Source organism: Meles meles, chromosome 7 (genome assembly GCF_922984935.1).
Source record: "Meles meles chromosome 7, mMelMel3.1 paternal haplotype, whole genome shotgun sequence".
Classification (NCBI taxonomy): domain Eukaryota; kingdom Metazoa; phylum Chordata; class Mammalia; order Carnivora; family Mustelidae; genus Meles; species Meles meles.
Window position 1 is genome coordinate 122,207,296 of NC_060072.1, and position 18,286 is coordinate 122,225,581.

General features: G+C 39.7%; 1 protein-coding gene across 1 annotated transcript in view; it reads left to right on the top strand.

The window, feature by feature from the left end:
* The window catches only part of LOC123945828 (protein MCM10 homolog), a 38,753-nt gene extending 22,603 nt beyond the window's left edge, over positions 1 to 16,150 (top strand). Inside the window, exons 17-20 of the mRNA XM_046010758.1 lie at positions 2,469 to 2,582; positions 4,776 to 4,921; positions 14,964 to 15,006; positions 15,093 to 16,150. Coding sequence (XP_045866714.1) covers positions 2,469 to 2,582; positions 4,776 to 4,921; positions 14,964 to 15,006; positions 15,093 to 15,176 — 387 coding nt within the window. The 3' untranslated portion in view covers positions 15,177 to 16,150. The remainder of the gene's footprint in view (positions 1 to 2,468; positions 2,583 to 4,775; positions 4,922 to 14,963; positions 15,007 to 15,092) is intronic.
* The last annotated feature ends 2,136 nt before the right edge of the window (positions 16,151 to 18,286 follow it).

Below are 18,286 nucleotides of genomic sequence, written 5' to 3' on the forward strand. Positions count from 1 at the left end.
GTCATCGCAAATGGCAAGATTTCATTTCTTTTGATGGCTGCATAGCGACGACGTGGATGGAACTAGAGGGTATCATGCTTAGTGAAATAAGTCAATCGGAGAAAGACAACTATCATATGATCTCCCTGATATGAGGACGTGGAGATGCAACATGGGGGGTTAGGGGGATAGGAGAAGAACAAATGAAACAAGATGGGATTGGGAGGGAGACAAACCATAAATGACTCTTTTCTCACAAAACAAAGTGGGGGTTGCTGGGGGGAGGTGGGGTTGGGAGAGGGGGAGGGGGTAATGGACATTGGGGAGGGTATGTGCTATGGTGAGTGCTGTGAAGTGTGTAAACCTGGTGATTCACAGACCTGTACTCCTGGGGATAAAAATACATTATATGTTTATTTAAAAAAAAAAAAAAAAAGAAAGGATGAACACCCAACTTTTGTAGCAACATGGACGGGACTGGAAGTGATTATGCTGAGTGAAATAAGTCAAGCAGAGAGAGTCAAGTATCATATGGTTTCACTTATTTGTGGAGTATAACAAATGACCTGGAGGACATTGGGAGATGGAGAGGAGAAGGAAGTTGAGGGAAATTGGAAGGGGAGGTGAACCATAAGAGACTATGGACTCTGAAAAACAACCTGAGGGTTTTGAAGGGGCGGGGGTGGGAGGTTGGGGAAACCAGGTGGTGGGTAATAGGGAGGGCACATATTGCATGGAGCACTGGGTGTGGTGCAAAAACAATGAATACTGTTACGCTGAATAAAATAAATAAATTAAAAAAAAAAGAATCAATTTCTTTGACCTCAACCAAGATGCACTTATATGTCTGAGTTAACTTTGAAGAACAGGAACATTTCTGATAGAATTTAGCTTTGCCCCGTCCTTGAATTGAAGAATATCATTTATCATTATTTTAATGGACCTCAATGTTATAAAAAATGTTGCCTCATAGTTATGGCTTTGCATTAATGTTTAAGCAGTTCACCACTATAGCTCTTCTTTTCTGTCCTGCTATATGGGGAGGGATTTTTTCCCCCATTCATGTATTTTTATATTGTGATTTCAAATACTGTAAGTCAGTTACCAACCCATTGGGGGTAGTTGCTCCCAAAGCCTTGTATTTCGGATTGCTCCCGTATTACCCTGAAATAAGATTCTTGGGTAATATAAATTAACCTAACTATAAATTTCAAGAATATCCTGTGTGTAATGTAAAGAAGAAGGAAAATACTTATATTAAAAGTATATAGTTGATTATGTTAATATGTAGGCATAACTATCCTAGAAGTTATAATGAAGATTATAAATGTAAATGAGACAATAGAAATGAAAGTCTCCTTAGGTGTGTTTTTTTTTTTTCGTGACTGGAATACCATAGGTCTGTTTCTTTGACAGTGTGATTTATTTTTTTAAACTGCAAATAATCCAAGGAACTTTTGAAGACACCAAACTAGAGTTGTCCTTCCATATACACAGGAGTTGCCTAGTTGTACTCTTGATATATTCAATGTATATTTGAACCATGCACAAATATTGTAGGGTTGTATATAAAGCAGTTAGGTTTGAGGGTTATAATTGGGTTTTTCATCCACATGGGTGGATGAGTTCTAGAACAGTCAGAAGAATCCTTTCATATGGAGGGACTGTTCCGTGCATTGCGGGTGCAGCTTCCCCGTCTCTGCGAGTAGCAGGGGTAACAGTCGTTGGGATGACCAAAAAAAAGTGCTCCCACCAATTTTCACAATGTCTCCATGGGGGCAGTACTGTACCTATTTAGTGCCAGTGCACTGCGTGCTCTGCTCTTCTGATAAACTACTGACTAATGAGACGGTTGTGTATCGCACCATTCTATCAGACCTGAAACGTGGCCAGAAGAGAAGCTGGGGCTAATCTTGAGAGGCTGTAGAACTGAGCTCCTGGCCTCTGTGGCCACCAGACACCTCGGGACTTGTGCAGCTGTTCTTACTCCTGAGCTGTGACCACCTTCAGCTGTCAATCTCTCTCTGCCCTCACACCTACTCCCTTTTGTTCCAAACAACCAAGGATTGCTCCTGCCATGTGCTTGGTCTAGCAGATAGTATCGAATAGACTGGGCTGTCATACATGGGGAGGCACTGAATACCTTCCATAGCTTGAGTCTATGTATTAGCATATGAGTCTATGTATTAGCATAGGAGAAATAATTTCCTTCTAGTGCACACTCTTGACGTGATGATGCTGTTAATAATGTTAGTATTTTCAGTTTGTATTTGGTATTTTAAAAATCGCCAGATGCTTTCATACTTGTTTTTGGAAAAATAAGAGCTTATGTTTACTAATGATCATCTTTTGGTTTGCAGTTCTTGATCTCTTATCAGGTGTCCTTATAACAGCGTGTCTCTTTGGTGGTTTTTATTATGGTTATTGAATTGGTACCTGAATACATTTTGGATTTGGTGCAAGGTCTTTTGTATGCCTTGTCGTTGCAGGCTGAGGCTGAGCTGCAGGAACGCTATTTTGAGCCACTGGTGAAAAAAGAACAAATGGAAGAAAAGATGAGAAGCATCAGAGAGGTGAAATGTCGAGTAGTGACATGCAAGACAGTGAGTGGAGATGTTTCTAACCCTGGGCCCTTTTTGGAGCTGTTGTGACCTCTAGTGACTCAGCGGGACACGGAGATATATGGGATATGGGGCCATGTCTTGTGATTGCAGTCCTGCACAGGTCATTTATTTAGGCTGGAAAGCAAGCTGCTCACGACAGCCAAGAACCTGGCTGCCTGCCCACTTGGCCTCCAAGCTATGGTGGCAGAATGTTGGTGGTGAGATTCTCCTCTGATTTGACCACGGCTCCTGGTTCTGCAGGCGAGCCTTGTCCATTGGACCCAAGTTCTTCTGACCTATGCTTCTCAAGTTTCTGGCATACCCTCAGTCCACGGCTCACAGTCCTGGGACATCAGTTGAATGATTTCCTTGGGCATCACCTGTTAGGACCAATTACTCTTAACCCTTTCTACTCAGGGCTTAACCTGCTAAATTGAATCTCAAGGCAAAGGATAAATTGCATTATTTTCTATGTTTGCAGAATTTTTACACTAAGTCTATTAGAAGATGATATACCATCCATCCTTCAACACTGATAAAATAGGATCAAAAAATATTTCTTGCAGAACTGTATCCTTCCATTACCACTCATTTTATCCTGCCTGACTCATCCTCCTCATATGCACATGTGAGAGAGAGGAGGAATAGGCTTAGCTTACCAAGTACCATTTTCTCAGTCTTTATTCCTTTTCAAGCCTCAACATTCTCCTTTACATTTAGGGGATGGCCCTAAACCAGCTGTCACCAAAAGGTAGGGATTCCCTGAGAAAATTCGGAATAAGTAAACGTTTCTCCTGAGATAACAGCTTATACTCTGACAAAACAGCAAACCTAAGGACATAGCTGGTGTGTTAGTTTCCCATTGCTGCTCAGACAAATAACTACCACCTTGATAGTTTAAACACAACTTTATTATCTTGCACTTCAATAGGCCAGAAGTCTCTGTGGGTCTCACGAGGCTAAAATACAGGTCTGGCAGGACTGTGTTCCTTCTGGAGGCCCTACGGTAGAATCCATTTCCTTGCCTTTCCCTGCTTCTCAATCCCACACATATTCTTTGGTTTGCAGCTCCTTCCTCCATCTTCAGAGCCAGCCATGGCAGGCCGAGCCTTCTTCTCACATCCTCTGGACTCCTCCCTGTGCATCCCACTTCTGCTCTTAAGGGCCCTTATGATTCCATTGGGCCCACCCAATCCAGGATCATTTCCCAAGTTTAAGATCAACCAACAACTCCGGTCCCCCTTTGCCATGTAGCCTCACATGCTCATAGGTTCTAGGGAGCAGGATGTGTATGCCGTGGGGGTGCGGGGGGCTGTTTTGCCTACCACAGCTGGCATATCACTCTGCTCTGTACTTTCTGAGGCTGCCAGAACCAAAAGTTACTTACCTAGACTCTCATTACCAGAAACCACGGTGCTTTGTCCCAGCAGCTCTTTCAGTGTTCACCCATCATTTCTTTCTTTCCTTCTTTCTTCCTTCCTCCCTCCCTATCTCTCTCTCCCTTTCTTTCTTTTCTTTTTTTCTATCATACGATTCCATTTATGCAAAATTCAAAACAGTCAAATGAATCTCTGCTGCTAGAAAGGAGGGTAGTGATCACCCTTGGGGTGCGGGGGGAGCAGTGCCTGGAAGGGGGTGCAGAGAGGGCTTCAGGAGTGCTAGGGAGTTTTGTTTCTTAGACTGGATGCTGCTTATTGTTTCCTATACTCTTCAGTCCTTTTGAGGATCAAACTTACAAGTGAATTATTAATATCTCTGCTTGGTTCTGCTGCTTATGAAATAGGAGTAGTAATAAGCTTACATCCTATTCTGAGGCTTTTTAAGAGGAAAGAAAAGGGCTACTGAAGAGGCCCCAGTGTCCATGTCCTATCACCAAGCGACAGCAGTAAATTTAGGACGACCTGATGAAGCTATCGAAAGGTTTCTGGTGCTTTTGTTTTGATGTTACAGAAAGTTATTGTGTACTTCATGCCTGACCCAAAATTGTGGCAAACATAAGAAAAAGTGGCACCGGTGTGCGAGACTGAAGAAATCGCTGCAGCTAGTAGATAAGATGGTTGCTCTGCTCACAGCTGCCTGAGCGATGGCGAGAAAACAGAAGTCCTCATGGAACAGATTGCCCTCTTAGCAACTAGCCAGAGGGCAATCTGTCAAGGCTCTTGACAGATGTGTCCTCCTGTTGGTTTTATGCAGTGTGCCTATACCCACTTCAAGCCTTTGGAGACCTGCGTCAGTGAGCAGCATGACTACCACTGGCATGACGGCCTGAAGAGGTTTTTCAAGTGTCCCTGTGGAAACAGAAGCATCTCCCTGGATAGACTCCCCAAAAAGCACTGCAGGTAGGAGATCTCGCCTGGCATTCTTAAACCCTCTTTTCAGTTCCTATGTTATGCCTTTCTGCTAGAACATTGGACAATCTGTTTTAAGGTCAGCCCTTATTTCCATGCCTCTTACAGCTTCAGGCCATCCCTAAAAGCTCATGGAGGTAAGGGATCCTGAACTCTTCAATGCTTTACCCCCAATACTTAGTATAGTGCCTAGCCCATAGGGGGGTCCTCACAAATGTTTGTTGAATGAAAGACAAAAATCATTTCTCTGAAGGTCCTGGAATTGCTGGGACAAGAAGTAGGGAACCAGAACGAGGGTAGAACCTTAGAGTGATGAGCTAACTTCTGTGGCCATTTCTGCCCTGGGAGGTTTGGCGGACTCTAGGCCAGGGAGCTGAGAGTCTGGGTCTTGTCCTGGTGGAGGGCCACCTCCCACAGTGGTTGATGCTCCCTTTAGGATATTTATTTCATTCAGGTTTTCTAGTTGTTCTCAGAGCACTAGTCTAGGGACTAAGTTGTATGGCACTCAGGAGTAGAATTAAGATCACATTACATGAATAAAACAATTTTGTGGGGCCTAATGTCTTTTATATATGAAATCATCCCTTTTTAAGATCCTGGAGTATCTTCCCATTTATTCATCCCATCCTCTATGGCTTTTATAAATTTTTTAAATTATCTCCACAGAAATGTTGAGTGTTCTTAATTCTTAGATGTGTCATCACTTGTGTTGATACTGTGAATGGCAACTTGCTCTCTAGTGTATTTTTTAGTTGCTTACTGTTGGTGTAGAGAAATATTATTAATTTGTTATATGGTGATCTTGCCTCTGACAAGCTTATCGACTCTTATGCCAGCAATTTGTTGATTTCTCTACATAACTGATCATTCACAAATAAAGACAATTTACCTGTTTTGTTCCCATCCTTACACCCTCTATTTTTTGTCTTTCTTGATAGGGTTGGTCAGACCCCCAATACTATTTCCATTTCATGATCTTTATCTTAAAGTGAATGTATCCTTCACAAATTTCTTCTCCAAGTATAACCTTTACCAACTTAAGGAAAATCCTTTTTATTTCCAGTTTACTATGATTGTGGGTAGATAACTTCTCTTCATTTGTATGATCTTATCCTTTAGCATATCAATGTGTTAGTAAGTTGAGGAACTTCTTTCTTTCTTTTTTTTTTTTTTTTTAAGACTTTATTTATTAATTTGACAGAGAGAGATCACAAGTAGACAGAGAGGCAGGCAGAGAGAGAGAGAGGGAAGCAGGCTCGCTGCCAAGCAGAGAGCCCGATGCGGGACTCGATCCCAGGACCCCGAGATCATGACCTGAGCTGAAGGCAGCGGCTTAACCCACTGAGCCACCCAGGCAAAATTTTCTCCTGTTCTGTAGGTTGTTTTTTCACTTTGTTACTTGTTAATTTTGATGTGCAGAAGCTTTTGAGTTTGATGTAATCCCATCTGTTGATTTTTGTTTTTTTTGCCTGAGCTTTTGTCATAAACTGTAAGTCAGTTACCAACCCATTGAGGGTAGTTGCTCCCAAAGCCATGTGTTGAAAAATCAGGGCTAAGACCAATTGTGTTCAATTGTGTTCCAAAAATCCAGGGCTAAGACCAATATCAATGAGCTTTTTCCCTACATTTCCTTGGAGGAGTTTTATGGTTTCAGGTCTTACATGTAAGTGTTTCATCCATTTTAAGTTAATTTTTGTAAGGGATGTGAGTTAATAGTCCAATTTCCTTGTTCTGTGTGTATTTCTCCAGTTTTCTCAGCACTGTTTGTTGAAGAGACTGTCCTTCCTGTCCTTCCCCATTGGGTACTCTATTTTTTTTTTTTTAACAGAGAGAGAGAGAGATCAGAAGCAGACAGGAAGAGAGGGGGAAGCAGGCCCCCTGCTGAGCAGAGCCCAATACAGGGGTCCATCCTAGGACCCTGAGATCATGATCTGAGCCAAAGGCAGAGGCTTAACCCACTGAGCTACCCAGGCGCCCCTACCCATTGGGTAATCTTGACTCCCTTGCAGAACATTAGTTGAAATATTAGTTGACCATATATACTGGGCTTTAAATCTGGGCCTTCTATTCTGTTCCTACTGGTCGGTATATCTGTTTTTGTGCCATTATCATCCTGTTTTTGTTACTGGGGCTTTGTAGTATAGTTTGAAATCTAGAAGCATGATGCCTCCAGCTTTGTTTTTTTTTTTCTCAACATTGCTTTGGCTTTTCAGGGTCTACTCTGGGTCCATACAAATTTTAGAGTAGTTTCTTCTTCTTTTTTTTTTTTTTTTTTAAAGAATGCCTTTGGTATTTTGATGGGGATTGCATTGAATATCTGCAGATTGCTTTGGGTAGTTTGGCCATTAAAACAATATTAATTTTTTTTACATCCATGGACTGGGGTGTCTTTCCGTTCATAGGTGTCTTCAATTTCTTTCAGAAAAGTCTCATAGATTTCCATTCACTTCCTTGGTTAAATTTATTACTAAACGTTTTATTGTTTTTGAGTGTATCCTGAGTGTAAAGGAACATAATTGATCATTGAGATGATCATGTGATATTTTGTATCTTTCATTTTATTGATGTGATGTATTAAATTTATTGATTTGTGTATGTTGAATCATCCCTGTATCCCAGGGATAAATCCCACTTGGTCATGGTGTATAATCCTTTTAATCTTGAATTTGATTCACTAATGTTTTGTTGAGAAATTTTGCATTTATATTCATCAAAGATAGTTTGTCTACTTTTTTTTTTTTGGTGGTATCTTTCTCTGTTTTTTTGTTTTGTTTTGTTTTGTTTTAAAGATTTTATTTATTTATTTGACAGAGATCACATGTAGGCGGAGAGGCAGGCAGAGAGAGAGAAGGAAGCAGGCTTCCCGCTGAGCGGAGAGCCGGATGTGGCGCTCCATCCCAGGACCCTGGGATCATGACCTGAGCTGAAGGCAGAGGCTTTAACCCACTGAGCTACCCAGGCACCCCTGTTTCTCTGGCTTTGGAATCAAAGTGATGCTGGTTTATTCATTATCGGTCTGTTCAAATTTTTGATTTCTTTTTGATTCTGTCTTAGGTTGTAGGTTTCTAGAAATTTATCCATTTCTTCTAGGTTATGTAATTTGTTGGCGTATAATCTTTCATAGTCATCTTTGGTGATTCTGTGTATTTCTGTAGTATCAGTTGTAATGTCTCCTCTTTGATTTCTAATTTTGAATCTTCCTTTTTTCTTAGTCTAGCGAAAGATCTGTCGATTTTGTTTATCTTTTCAAAGAATCAGTTCTTAGGCTCGCTTTCTTTCCTGTTTTTCTGGTCTCTTTTTCTGATCTTTATTATTTCCTTCCTTCTGCCACTAAATATGGGCTTACTTCTGTTTTTTCTAGTTCCTTGAGTATAAAATTAGATTATTTGAGAGGTATCTAATTTATTAATAGATATTCCATCCCTTCACTTTAAACTTTGTATGTTGTTAGAGCTGAGACGTGCCCCTTTAGGCAGCATATGGTTGGTTTGTTTTCTGTCCATCCAGCCACTCTGCCTTTTGACTGATGGATTAAATCCATTTAAATTTAGGGTGGTTATTGGTGGGTAAGGATATACTACTGCTATTTTATCTTTTGTCTTCTGGTTGTTTGGTCTCCCCATTGTTTCTTTTTCCTTGTTTCTGCCTACTTTTATAAGTTGGTGGTTTTCCATGGTGATTTGTTCAGTCTCCCCACCTTTTATATTTTGTGTCTCTTCTCTAGATCTTTGCCTGTGGTGACCATGAGGTTCGCATAAAACATCTTTTTGATAAAATAATCTTTTCTCTGGTGTCAGCAATTTATCTTCACCTATAAAGGATTCATCTTTTTTCTCTTCCCCTTTTATATTTTTTGGCACAAATTATTTTCTTTATGCTGCGAAGTGTATACTTAGCATTTGGGTATTTGGGTGATCACCAAGTAGTAGCCATACTTCAATTCTCTTTTTCTTGAATCTTTATACTGTAATTAAGAGTTTAATATGCTATTCTAGATAAGGGTTAACAGTTTTCTAATTCTGACTATCACCTTAATTGGAGTTTTGTGTATTTCTTTTTGTTTCAGCTCTAAGAGTTTTTAGCATTTATTATAAGGCAGATCTAGTAGTGGTGATGTCCTCAGCTTTTGTTTGTCTAGGAAAGTCTTTATTTCTCCTTCCCATCTAAAGGATAACTTTGCAGAATAGAGTATTGTTGGCTGGCAGTTTTTAATCTTTGAATATTTTTCATATGTCATTCTACTGTCTCCTAGTCTGTAGAGTTTCTGCTGAGAAATCTGATAGCCAGATCCTTTGTAGGTTGCTATCTTTTTTTCCCCCTGGTTGCCTTTCAGATTTTTTCTTTATCATTGACTTTTGACAGCTTTGATATAATTGTTTCTTGGAGAGGTCTTCTTGCATTGAGTTAACAAGGTATTCTACTAGCTTCATAGATTTGTGTATCCAGTTCCTTCACTAAGTTTGGGAAGTTCTCAGCTATTCTTTAAATAAACTCCCCTTTCTTGTCCTCTCTTCCCCTTCTGGAATACTCATCATTCTTACATCTGCTTTTCCACTGGGATCTGTTTCGATGTGGCATCTCAGAGGACTTCTTTTCTTTTTTCTTGGGCACCTGGGTGGCTCAGTGGGTTAAAGCCTCTGCCTTTGGCTCAGGTCATGATCTCAGGGTCCTGGGATCAAGTCCTGCATTGGGCTTTCTGCTCAGCAGGGAGCCTGTTTTCTTCTCTCTCTCTCTGCCTGCCTCTCTGTCTACTTGTGATCTCTCTCTCTGTGTCAAATAAAAAATAAAATCTTTAACATCTTCATTCTCTCACCTCTTCCACCTGAATCATTGTTAGTTTCCTGACTTCTAATTCACTAATTCTCTCTTCCATCTGATTTGCTGTATTTCCAACGTATTCTTTTGCAGTCTTCATCTTACTTAGTGAGTTGTTCTGCTCCAGAATTTGTTTGGCTCTTTTTTAGAATTTCTTCTGTGAAGTTCTTCTGTTCATTAATCCTGAGGCCACTGAGTTGCCTTTCTAAGTTTTCTTATAGCTCACTGAATTTCTTCATAAAAGCTGTTTTAAATTCTTTATTGGTTAGATCGCACTATTCTTTGGGCTCCTTTGCTGGAAAATTGTCAGGTTGTTTTTGTTTTTATTTTCAGTACTATATTACCATGGTTTTTCGTGGTGCTTGTTGAAGAGTATCTCTGTGGCTGCATTTGTAGTAATGAACACTTATCTTGGGCTAAGATTTGTTCACTCTGATTCTGACAGTTCAACCTATAATTAGGAGCATTTTTCTTATTTTCCAGAAGGTGGCACTATAGCACATGTTTTTAGTTTCTCTAGGCTGTGAGCACATAAAAAAAAAAAAAATGAGGGGGGGCAGTGGCCAACTCAGGGGAGGTGTATACTTAGCATTTGGGTATTTGGGTGAGCCCAGAAGTCCATGGGCCAAATGCCTGGACAGGAAGGAGGAGACACTTTCCTGCGGTCCCTCCAGCTGTAGAAGTTGCAGAATGGGTGGCTAACCCCCACACGGCACCTTCACCCTCCACCTCCTGCCAAAAGGGTGTTGCTGACTTGCCATTTCCATGACAGCTCTCCTCCTTTGCGGCCCTCCCTGCTCCCATCCACCCTTGGTGACCTGGATGCTGTGCACAGGTGCTTTTTTTTGCGGGGGGTGGGGGGGTGGTGAGGGGGAGGTTATAGATGTCTACTTCCTTATAAACCATAGAGGGAGAGAGGAAAGGAACGGCTCACCTTGTGATAGTGACATGACTCCCAGAAGTTTCCTTTCATTCTTTTTTTTTTTTTTTTTTTTTTTTTTTAAAGATTTTATTTATTTATTTGACAGACAGAGATCACAAGCAGAGAGAGAGAGAGGGAAGCAGGCTCCCCGCTGAGCAGAGAGCCCGATGCGGGACTCGATCCCAGGACCCTGAGATCATGACCTGAGCTGAAGGCAGCGGCTTAATCCACTGAGCCACCCAGGCGCCCCTTCCTTTCATTCTTTGGGTAAACCCTACTTGATTTTTTTAGTTTATTTTATTTTTTATTTTAAGATTTATTTATTTATTTATTTGACAGAGATCACAAGTAGGCAGAGAGGCAGGCAGAGACAGAGGGGGAAGCAGGCTCCCCGCTGAGCAGAGAGCCCAATGTGGGGCTCCATCTCAGGACCCTGAGATCATAACCTGAGCCGAAGGCAGAGGCTTAACCCACTGAGCCAGCCAGGTGCCCCCTTGATTTTTAGTCTGACATCCCCATTATCCATTCCATCTCCCCACCAGCCTCCCCTCTGACAGCCACCAGTTCTCTGTATTTAAGAGTCTGGTTTTATTTTGTTGTTGTTTGTCTCTTTTATTCTTTGTTCATTTGTTTTGTTTCTTAAGTTCCATATATGGTATTTGCCTTTCTCCAACTGATGTATTTCACTTACTGTTACACCCTTGAGAGCCATTCATGTTGTTGCAAATGGCACAGTCTTATTCCTTTTTTTATGGCTGAGTAATATTCTGTTGTGTGTGTGTATGAGTGGGTAGGTGTGTGCTTCCATAATTTGGTTATTGTAAATAATGGTGCAGTGAACAGGGGTGCATATATCTTTTCAAATTAGTGATTTCATTCTATTTGGGTAATCCCAGTAACAGGATTACCAGGTCATAAGGTAGTTCTAATTTTTATTTTTTGAGGAAACGCCATACTGTTTTTTTAGTTTACTTTATTGTAGGAATACGATATACAATCCATATACAAAATTGGGTTAATTGACTATTATCAGTAAGGCTTTGGTCAGCAATAGGCTATTAGTAATGAAGTTGTGGGGGAGTCAAAAGTTACGTGAGGATTTTTAACTGCATGGGGGCGGTACCCCTATGCCCATCTTGTTCAAGGGTCCACTGTATATTTGTAAGTGAATTAGACCTATTTTGTTTTTTGTTTTTATATAGGCTTTACCTGGTTTTAGTTATTTCTTGTCTTTTTGATTTTAGCCATTCTGAGAGGTATGAGGTGATATCTCCTTATGGTTTTGACTTGCATTTCCCTGATGATCAGTGAGGTTGAACATCTTTTCATGTGTCTGTTGGCCATCTGTGGGTCATTAGAAAAATGTCTATTCATGTTTTCTGTCCATTTTAATCAGAGTATTAGTGGTTTTGGTGTTGTGTCGAGGATTTTTTACTTAAGTAAACAGATATACTTAATTAGCTAGTATTTTATATAGGATTTTTATATCTACAGTTAACCCTTCAACTGCACACTCCACTTATATGCAGATATTTTTCAATAAATACGGCACAGTACCTAAATGTATTTTCTCTTTCTCATGATTTTCCTAATAGTATTTTGGGTTTTTTTAGTTTACTTTATTGTAGGAATATGATACACAATCCATATACAAAGTTGGGTTAATTGACTATTATCAGTAAGGCTTTGGCCAGCAATAGGCTATTAGTAATTAAGTTGTGGGGAGTCAAAAGTTATGTGAGGATTTTTAACTGCATAGGGGTGGTACCCCTATGCCCATCTTGTTCAAGGGTCCACTGTATATTTGTAAGTGAATTAGACCTATTTTGTTTTTTTGTTTTTACCTGGTTTTAGAACAAAGATTATATGAGACTCATAAAATGAACTGAGCAGCTTCTGGAAATAATTTATATTAAATAGTGATTAATTATTTCTTAAGGTTTTAATAAATCTCAACTGTAAAGTTATTTAGGCTTAGGCCCAGACCCAGGTTTTAGGGCCCGAGGTGGCTTGATAACCATTTCAGTTTCATGGTCGCTTCTGCCAATTTCAGCTTTTTTTTTTTTCCTTTTAATCATTTCATTTAGGTTTTTAAATGTATTGATGTATGGCTGTTCCTAATAAACTTTCATTGTTTTTAATCTGTCTCTTGTTATTTTTTATTAATAGGCATTTACTGTATTTTGTGCTATTATTTTTCTTCTCTTTTTTAAGATCAACCTTGACAGAAGTCCCTTTATTCTCTTTTTCTTTTCAGAAAACCATCTTTTAACTTTCTTAATATTTATTGGTTTTCTTTCTCTTTACTGATTTCTGTCCTTATCTTTCTGCCCTTGTTTTTTTGGGTTTGCTCTGTATCCTTTTGCCAACATCAGTTAATTGCTTATACTCAGATTACTCATTTTTAACTTTTCTTGTTCCCTCATCAATGTGTTTAAAGCTACATGTTTCCCTCTAAGCACTCATGCTTTAGTGTCTTCCACAACGTTTGGCCTGTAGTTAAAAGTATTTCTTGGGGTGTCTGGCTGGCTCAGTTGGAGGAACATGCAACCTTGGGGTTTAAATTCAGGCCCCACATTAGGTGTAGCGATTACTTAAATAAATAAATCTTTAAAAAAAAAAAAAGGATTTCTTAATGCCTTTGATGATTTCCTGTTTGACCCAAGGGTTAGTAATGTTGTTTAAATTTCAGATATATGGGATTGACTTTTATTCTTTTTAAAAATAATTTCTGACTTTATTGGCTTATTCTTAAAGGACAGAATTTATATGATAATAAGTCTTTGGAATTTGAGGCACTTTCAAGATCACCTTCAGTCTTCCCAAGAATGTCTCACCAGGATAGTCTCACCACCTATTTGCTTGCTTGTTTGTTTTTTGGGTTTTCTTTACTAACTAGAACCCCTACTTCACTCTAAGTATCTCCAGACTTGATTGGGGTTAGGGACGGGACCCAGACGCCATGCTAGTTCATTACCTTGTTGGGAGTTGGTTTGTGAAATTGCTACGACCTTGATTATAATTGTTTTAAGTATCTATCTGTATATTGATACTTGACTTCTCCAAAATATTTTAACAGCAAGAGCTTATGTAAAACATTTGAGTATCAGAATAATTCCATTAATAAGCAGGAAGTACAACTCACAAATTGAAGAGCAAGATGCTTTTCCATCCTCCAGGTGGCGCTGTGATTTCTGTAACAACTGCTTTTCTAGACTTTCTCTTGTCAATTCTTGACCCAGAGCAGAACGGGGCAAACTTTTTCTGTCAAAACCCAGATAGTAAACATATTTTGCTTCTTGAACTAGGCGGTCTGTTTCATAACTACTCAGCTTTGGTGTTATAGCTCAAAAGCAGTCATAGGTAATACAGAAACAAGTGGACATGCTGTGTTTAAATGAAACGTTCTTTACAAAAGCAAGTAGCAGGCTGGATTGGGCTCAGGGGTAGTAATTTGTCGACCCCTGACAGAATATCTGTTATATGTAATTTCATCATTAATCTACCAGTAGTCTAGAAAATTTCTCTCAATTGATATTGAGCTAGTCTCTAGACAGGGAAGGTGGTGGAGGGGCTTAGGACCAAGGCCACTAGTATGCAGACAGACTCTCAGGGCTGGAGTAGTCTAGACTTTTAGGAAGAAGGATGAGGCAGGTAGGGCAATCCCCTGTGCCCTAGAGCCTCTCAAATCTAAGAGTGCCGGCAGCCATATTTCAGTGAGTTAACAGTTTCTTTTGTTTGTTTCAGCAGAGGGAACATCATGGCAAATAAACTTTCTCTGTAGTAGCCACATCTCTGCTCAGGGTCAGACTCACATAACATGTTAAAAAACGAGAATAAGAGTCTTTGGGCCCTTTGAACAATAAGAAGTAAACATCTTTAGGTTTGAAAGGAGGAGAAGGATTGGGCAGATCAGGAGGAAGTATAGTTCTTTTTTATCACAAGCTTTTCGTTCCAGAAAAGGGGAAGGGAGAAGTCTTTGTATATGGCATCAGAGGGCTAGCTTCCTCTTCTGAGTCTTTTCCCGAGGCAAGGGAAACCAAGCTTGTGTGCATCACCTGCTGTGTGCTACCCTGTATACTATCACTGGGTGTTTCATCTCTGAAGTATCTAGTTTTTGACAGATTTGAAGACCACTGAAGTGTGTATTTTCAGTAGCATTAGAGCATAGCCTGTAATATGCTTGTTACCTTGATCATCTTCTGTTTGAATGGGGAATATTCTTCCTGTAAGTGCAGTGAACCCGGTTGACTGTGTCCCAGCTCACTACTGAGTAAATCCCCTTTTCTGTTTCAGTAACTGTGGCCTCTTCAAATGGGAACGAGACGGAATGCTAAAGGTAGGTCGTTTGCAAGGTGACCAATTTTAGTAATCCATGCAAAATATGTTGACCCATTTCTCACTAAACTATTTTCATTTTTCTAGGAAAAAACAGGACCAAAGATAGGAGGAGAAACCCTGTTACCACGAGGAGAAGAACATGCCAAATTTCTGAATAGCCTTAAATAGCCCTGACTTCAAACAGGTACTGATGGCCTACGTGGCTTCTTATGGTTCTGGAAAAGGAAGAGTGTTGGCTCTGTTTGCTCCTGATTGACACAGTCCAAACAAATACTTGTTAAGCTTACACGTTTTGCCGACTTATTTTCTGTTATATTGGTTTGATACCAAATTTAACATTGACCTTTAGGTGGTAGATCAGAATACCATCATCTTCCATGTTCTTGCTAGTGATGGCTGCGTTCGTGTAAATTTTTTTGCTCAGAAAGTGGAAGGTAAACTGAGAGCTGTGTTTCTATATATTTTGGGTATAGAGTGTGCAGTGTTTCTTCTTTTTCAGAGTAAAATTCCGGTATTTATATGGGCACACAGAGGCCAAAAAATGCCTCTACTGGGGTTCAGTTTTCTTACCTAGAAAATGAGGAAGCTTGGAGTAAATGATCTTGAAGTGTATCTTTCAGCACTCAAATTCCTCAGATAATATGACTTTTCCCATATAAATAATTACACTCATCAACCTTGACATAATCTCGATATTTTGACATCAAGCTAGGTTCCTTCTTTCATTTCTATTTTTACCTCTCTTTTGTTTTGCAAATTAATTCACTGACTCACCTGACATTTAATTCAGATCTACAGGGTTCTCTCTGCCCTTACAATATTGTGGAGCTCTTTAATAGAAACACTAAAATCTCATCATTTTTTTTTTAAGATTTTATTTATTTTTTTGACAGACAGAGATCACAAGTAGGCACAGAGAGAGGAGGAAGCACGCTCCCCACTGAGCAGAGAGCCCGATGCGGGGCTCGATCCCAGGACCCTGAGATCATGACCTGAGCCGAAGGCAGAGGCTTTAACCCACTGAGCCACCCAGGTGCCCCTAAAATCTCATCAATTTTAAAGTATGACTTTATTTAAATATGGCTTAAAGAGATTTCAAAACCTGTAACTAAAATGAATGCAGAATTTAAGCTGTGAACAATGATTGAAAAACAGAAACATCTCAGAACTCAGGGAGTTCGAGATTTACAGATATAATTTATCATACACATCAAGAATTAGAGGTCAAACCATGTGCAAATTAGCACCCCAAAAATGCTGTTTAGGAAATTCCTCTGCCAGGCAACCTGATTTTCCAAAGTGAATGGTGATATCATCCTCAGATTGAGTAAATTGGTAGGATTATTATTACATTGGGATTTAAACTCTAGCTAGAAATAGATCAGGTTTCAGCCAAGATGGTATTATGGTAGGACACAATGCTTACAGGAGCTGGTTGTGGGAGATACTTGATTTAGATTTTCAGGAGCCAGAAAAAAACATGTACATGCCTTAAATTTCATCAAACTCTGTCTACTCAGTGTGAGTAGAAGGTGCTGTGTCTGACGCTTGTGTTACTCCTAAGGTTATATTGCAAAAGCTATATTTTTAGGAGGATTTCCCTTCCCAAGAGGTGTTTGTTTTAACTAATGAAGAAAAGAATAAAGTGTTTATTAATTCTTAATAAGGACCAAAGGCACTCAAAATGGTGATATTTTTAATGGCTCATTTAGAGTAGATTTGTTTATCCCATAAGCTTAAAATAGAGCCATGGATTTGAAGGTCACAGCTGAGCGGCTGCCAAGGACCTGAACTCCAGGCTGCTCCTTGAGCAATCCCCTTCTCATGAAAGAAGCGTATTCCTTTTTGAACCAAGGGTACCATCGGAGTCCCTGTTCATATATAAGTCCCTTGTGTGTCATATATAAGAATTGTAAGGTACTGTAATAATTTAAAAGTCATTGATTTACTTCTCAGTTACTCTAGATCTTGGGGGCTTTCACTGGAGGTCTTTATTTGCTTTTGTAGGTCAGCAATGGGAAGGGGTGGGTGGGCCAGACGGGGACGTCCTTGTTTGCACTGAAATTATGATTTGTCAGTGAAATCAGTCTTTTAATCCTATTATCTTCATCAGTGTATTAAATGCTTTTATATAAATCCAAAATGTTTATTTAGTTTTTCCTCACCTGTCATTGGCAATGTATTGTATAATCATATTGTCATAGGCCATCCAAACAGAGTAAGTATGCAGTGACCTAACTTAGCAAACAGAAACTTTGTATTTTGTGGGGAAGAAGTTGATTTGGATGTTCTGATTGTCACAGCAGATTATGTTTGTGCTGTGCTTTTTCCTTTTTTTTTTTTTTTCTTTTTTTTTTTTATGGAGAGCACACAATCTGGGGCGAGTTTGCAGGGGGAGAGGGGGAGAATCTAAAGCAGACTCTCCACTGAGCTCGGAGCCTGATACAGGGTTCGATCTCATGACCCTGAGGCTGTGACCTGAGCCAAAGTCAGGAGTCAGTCGCTTAACCCACTCTGACCATCCATTTGCCCCTGCCTTTTTTTATTTAGAGGAAACAGGTGGCTTATCTTTTTTTAATCACTTTCTCTTGAGTTTTGTGTAAATATATTTTCTCTTCCAAACAACAGAAGGAAGACTGAAGTAATTTAGATAACAGTGATGTAGAGTAGCAAATAAGAAGCTTTTGAGTGATCAGTGTGGAATGTTCCTCAGAGGCAACTTAGAAAGTTTAAAAATTTTAAAGTTTTCAACTTCTAAAAACGTTGCAAGTTGACCGTTCCATAGCCAAGTGGACAGGGAGAGATTTCATGAACTGGGTCGTGTAAAAGTTGATGACGTATGGGAAGCTTGATTGTTTATTGCAGATTAAATGTGTCTGAGAACATGGATTTTTAAGTCCAGAGGGTAAATCTGCTTGCCTAAGTATGTCATTCATAGCAGCCCACTAGAACTCTACTTGACAAGTAAAATAGACATCTCTGATCCCATGACTAGAGATTTGGAAACAATACAGCTCTCAAGGATGGATGGCTTAAAAAATGAAATTCCATATTCACCAATATTGAAGAAAGAAACGGTGATATAGCTACGGAAAATAATAGAGAGGCACAAAATGGAAGAAATCAGTTAATAGCAGTTTGTGGGAAAGCTGTGAAATTTTTGAAAATTAAAAGAAGCCAAGAGGCACCTGGGTGTCTTAGTTGGTTGAGACACCAGCTCTTGATTTCAGCCTAGGTCATGATCTCAGGGTCCTGGGATTGAGCGCTACATCAGGCTC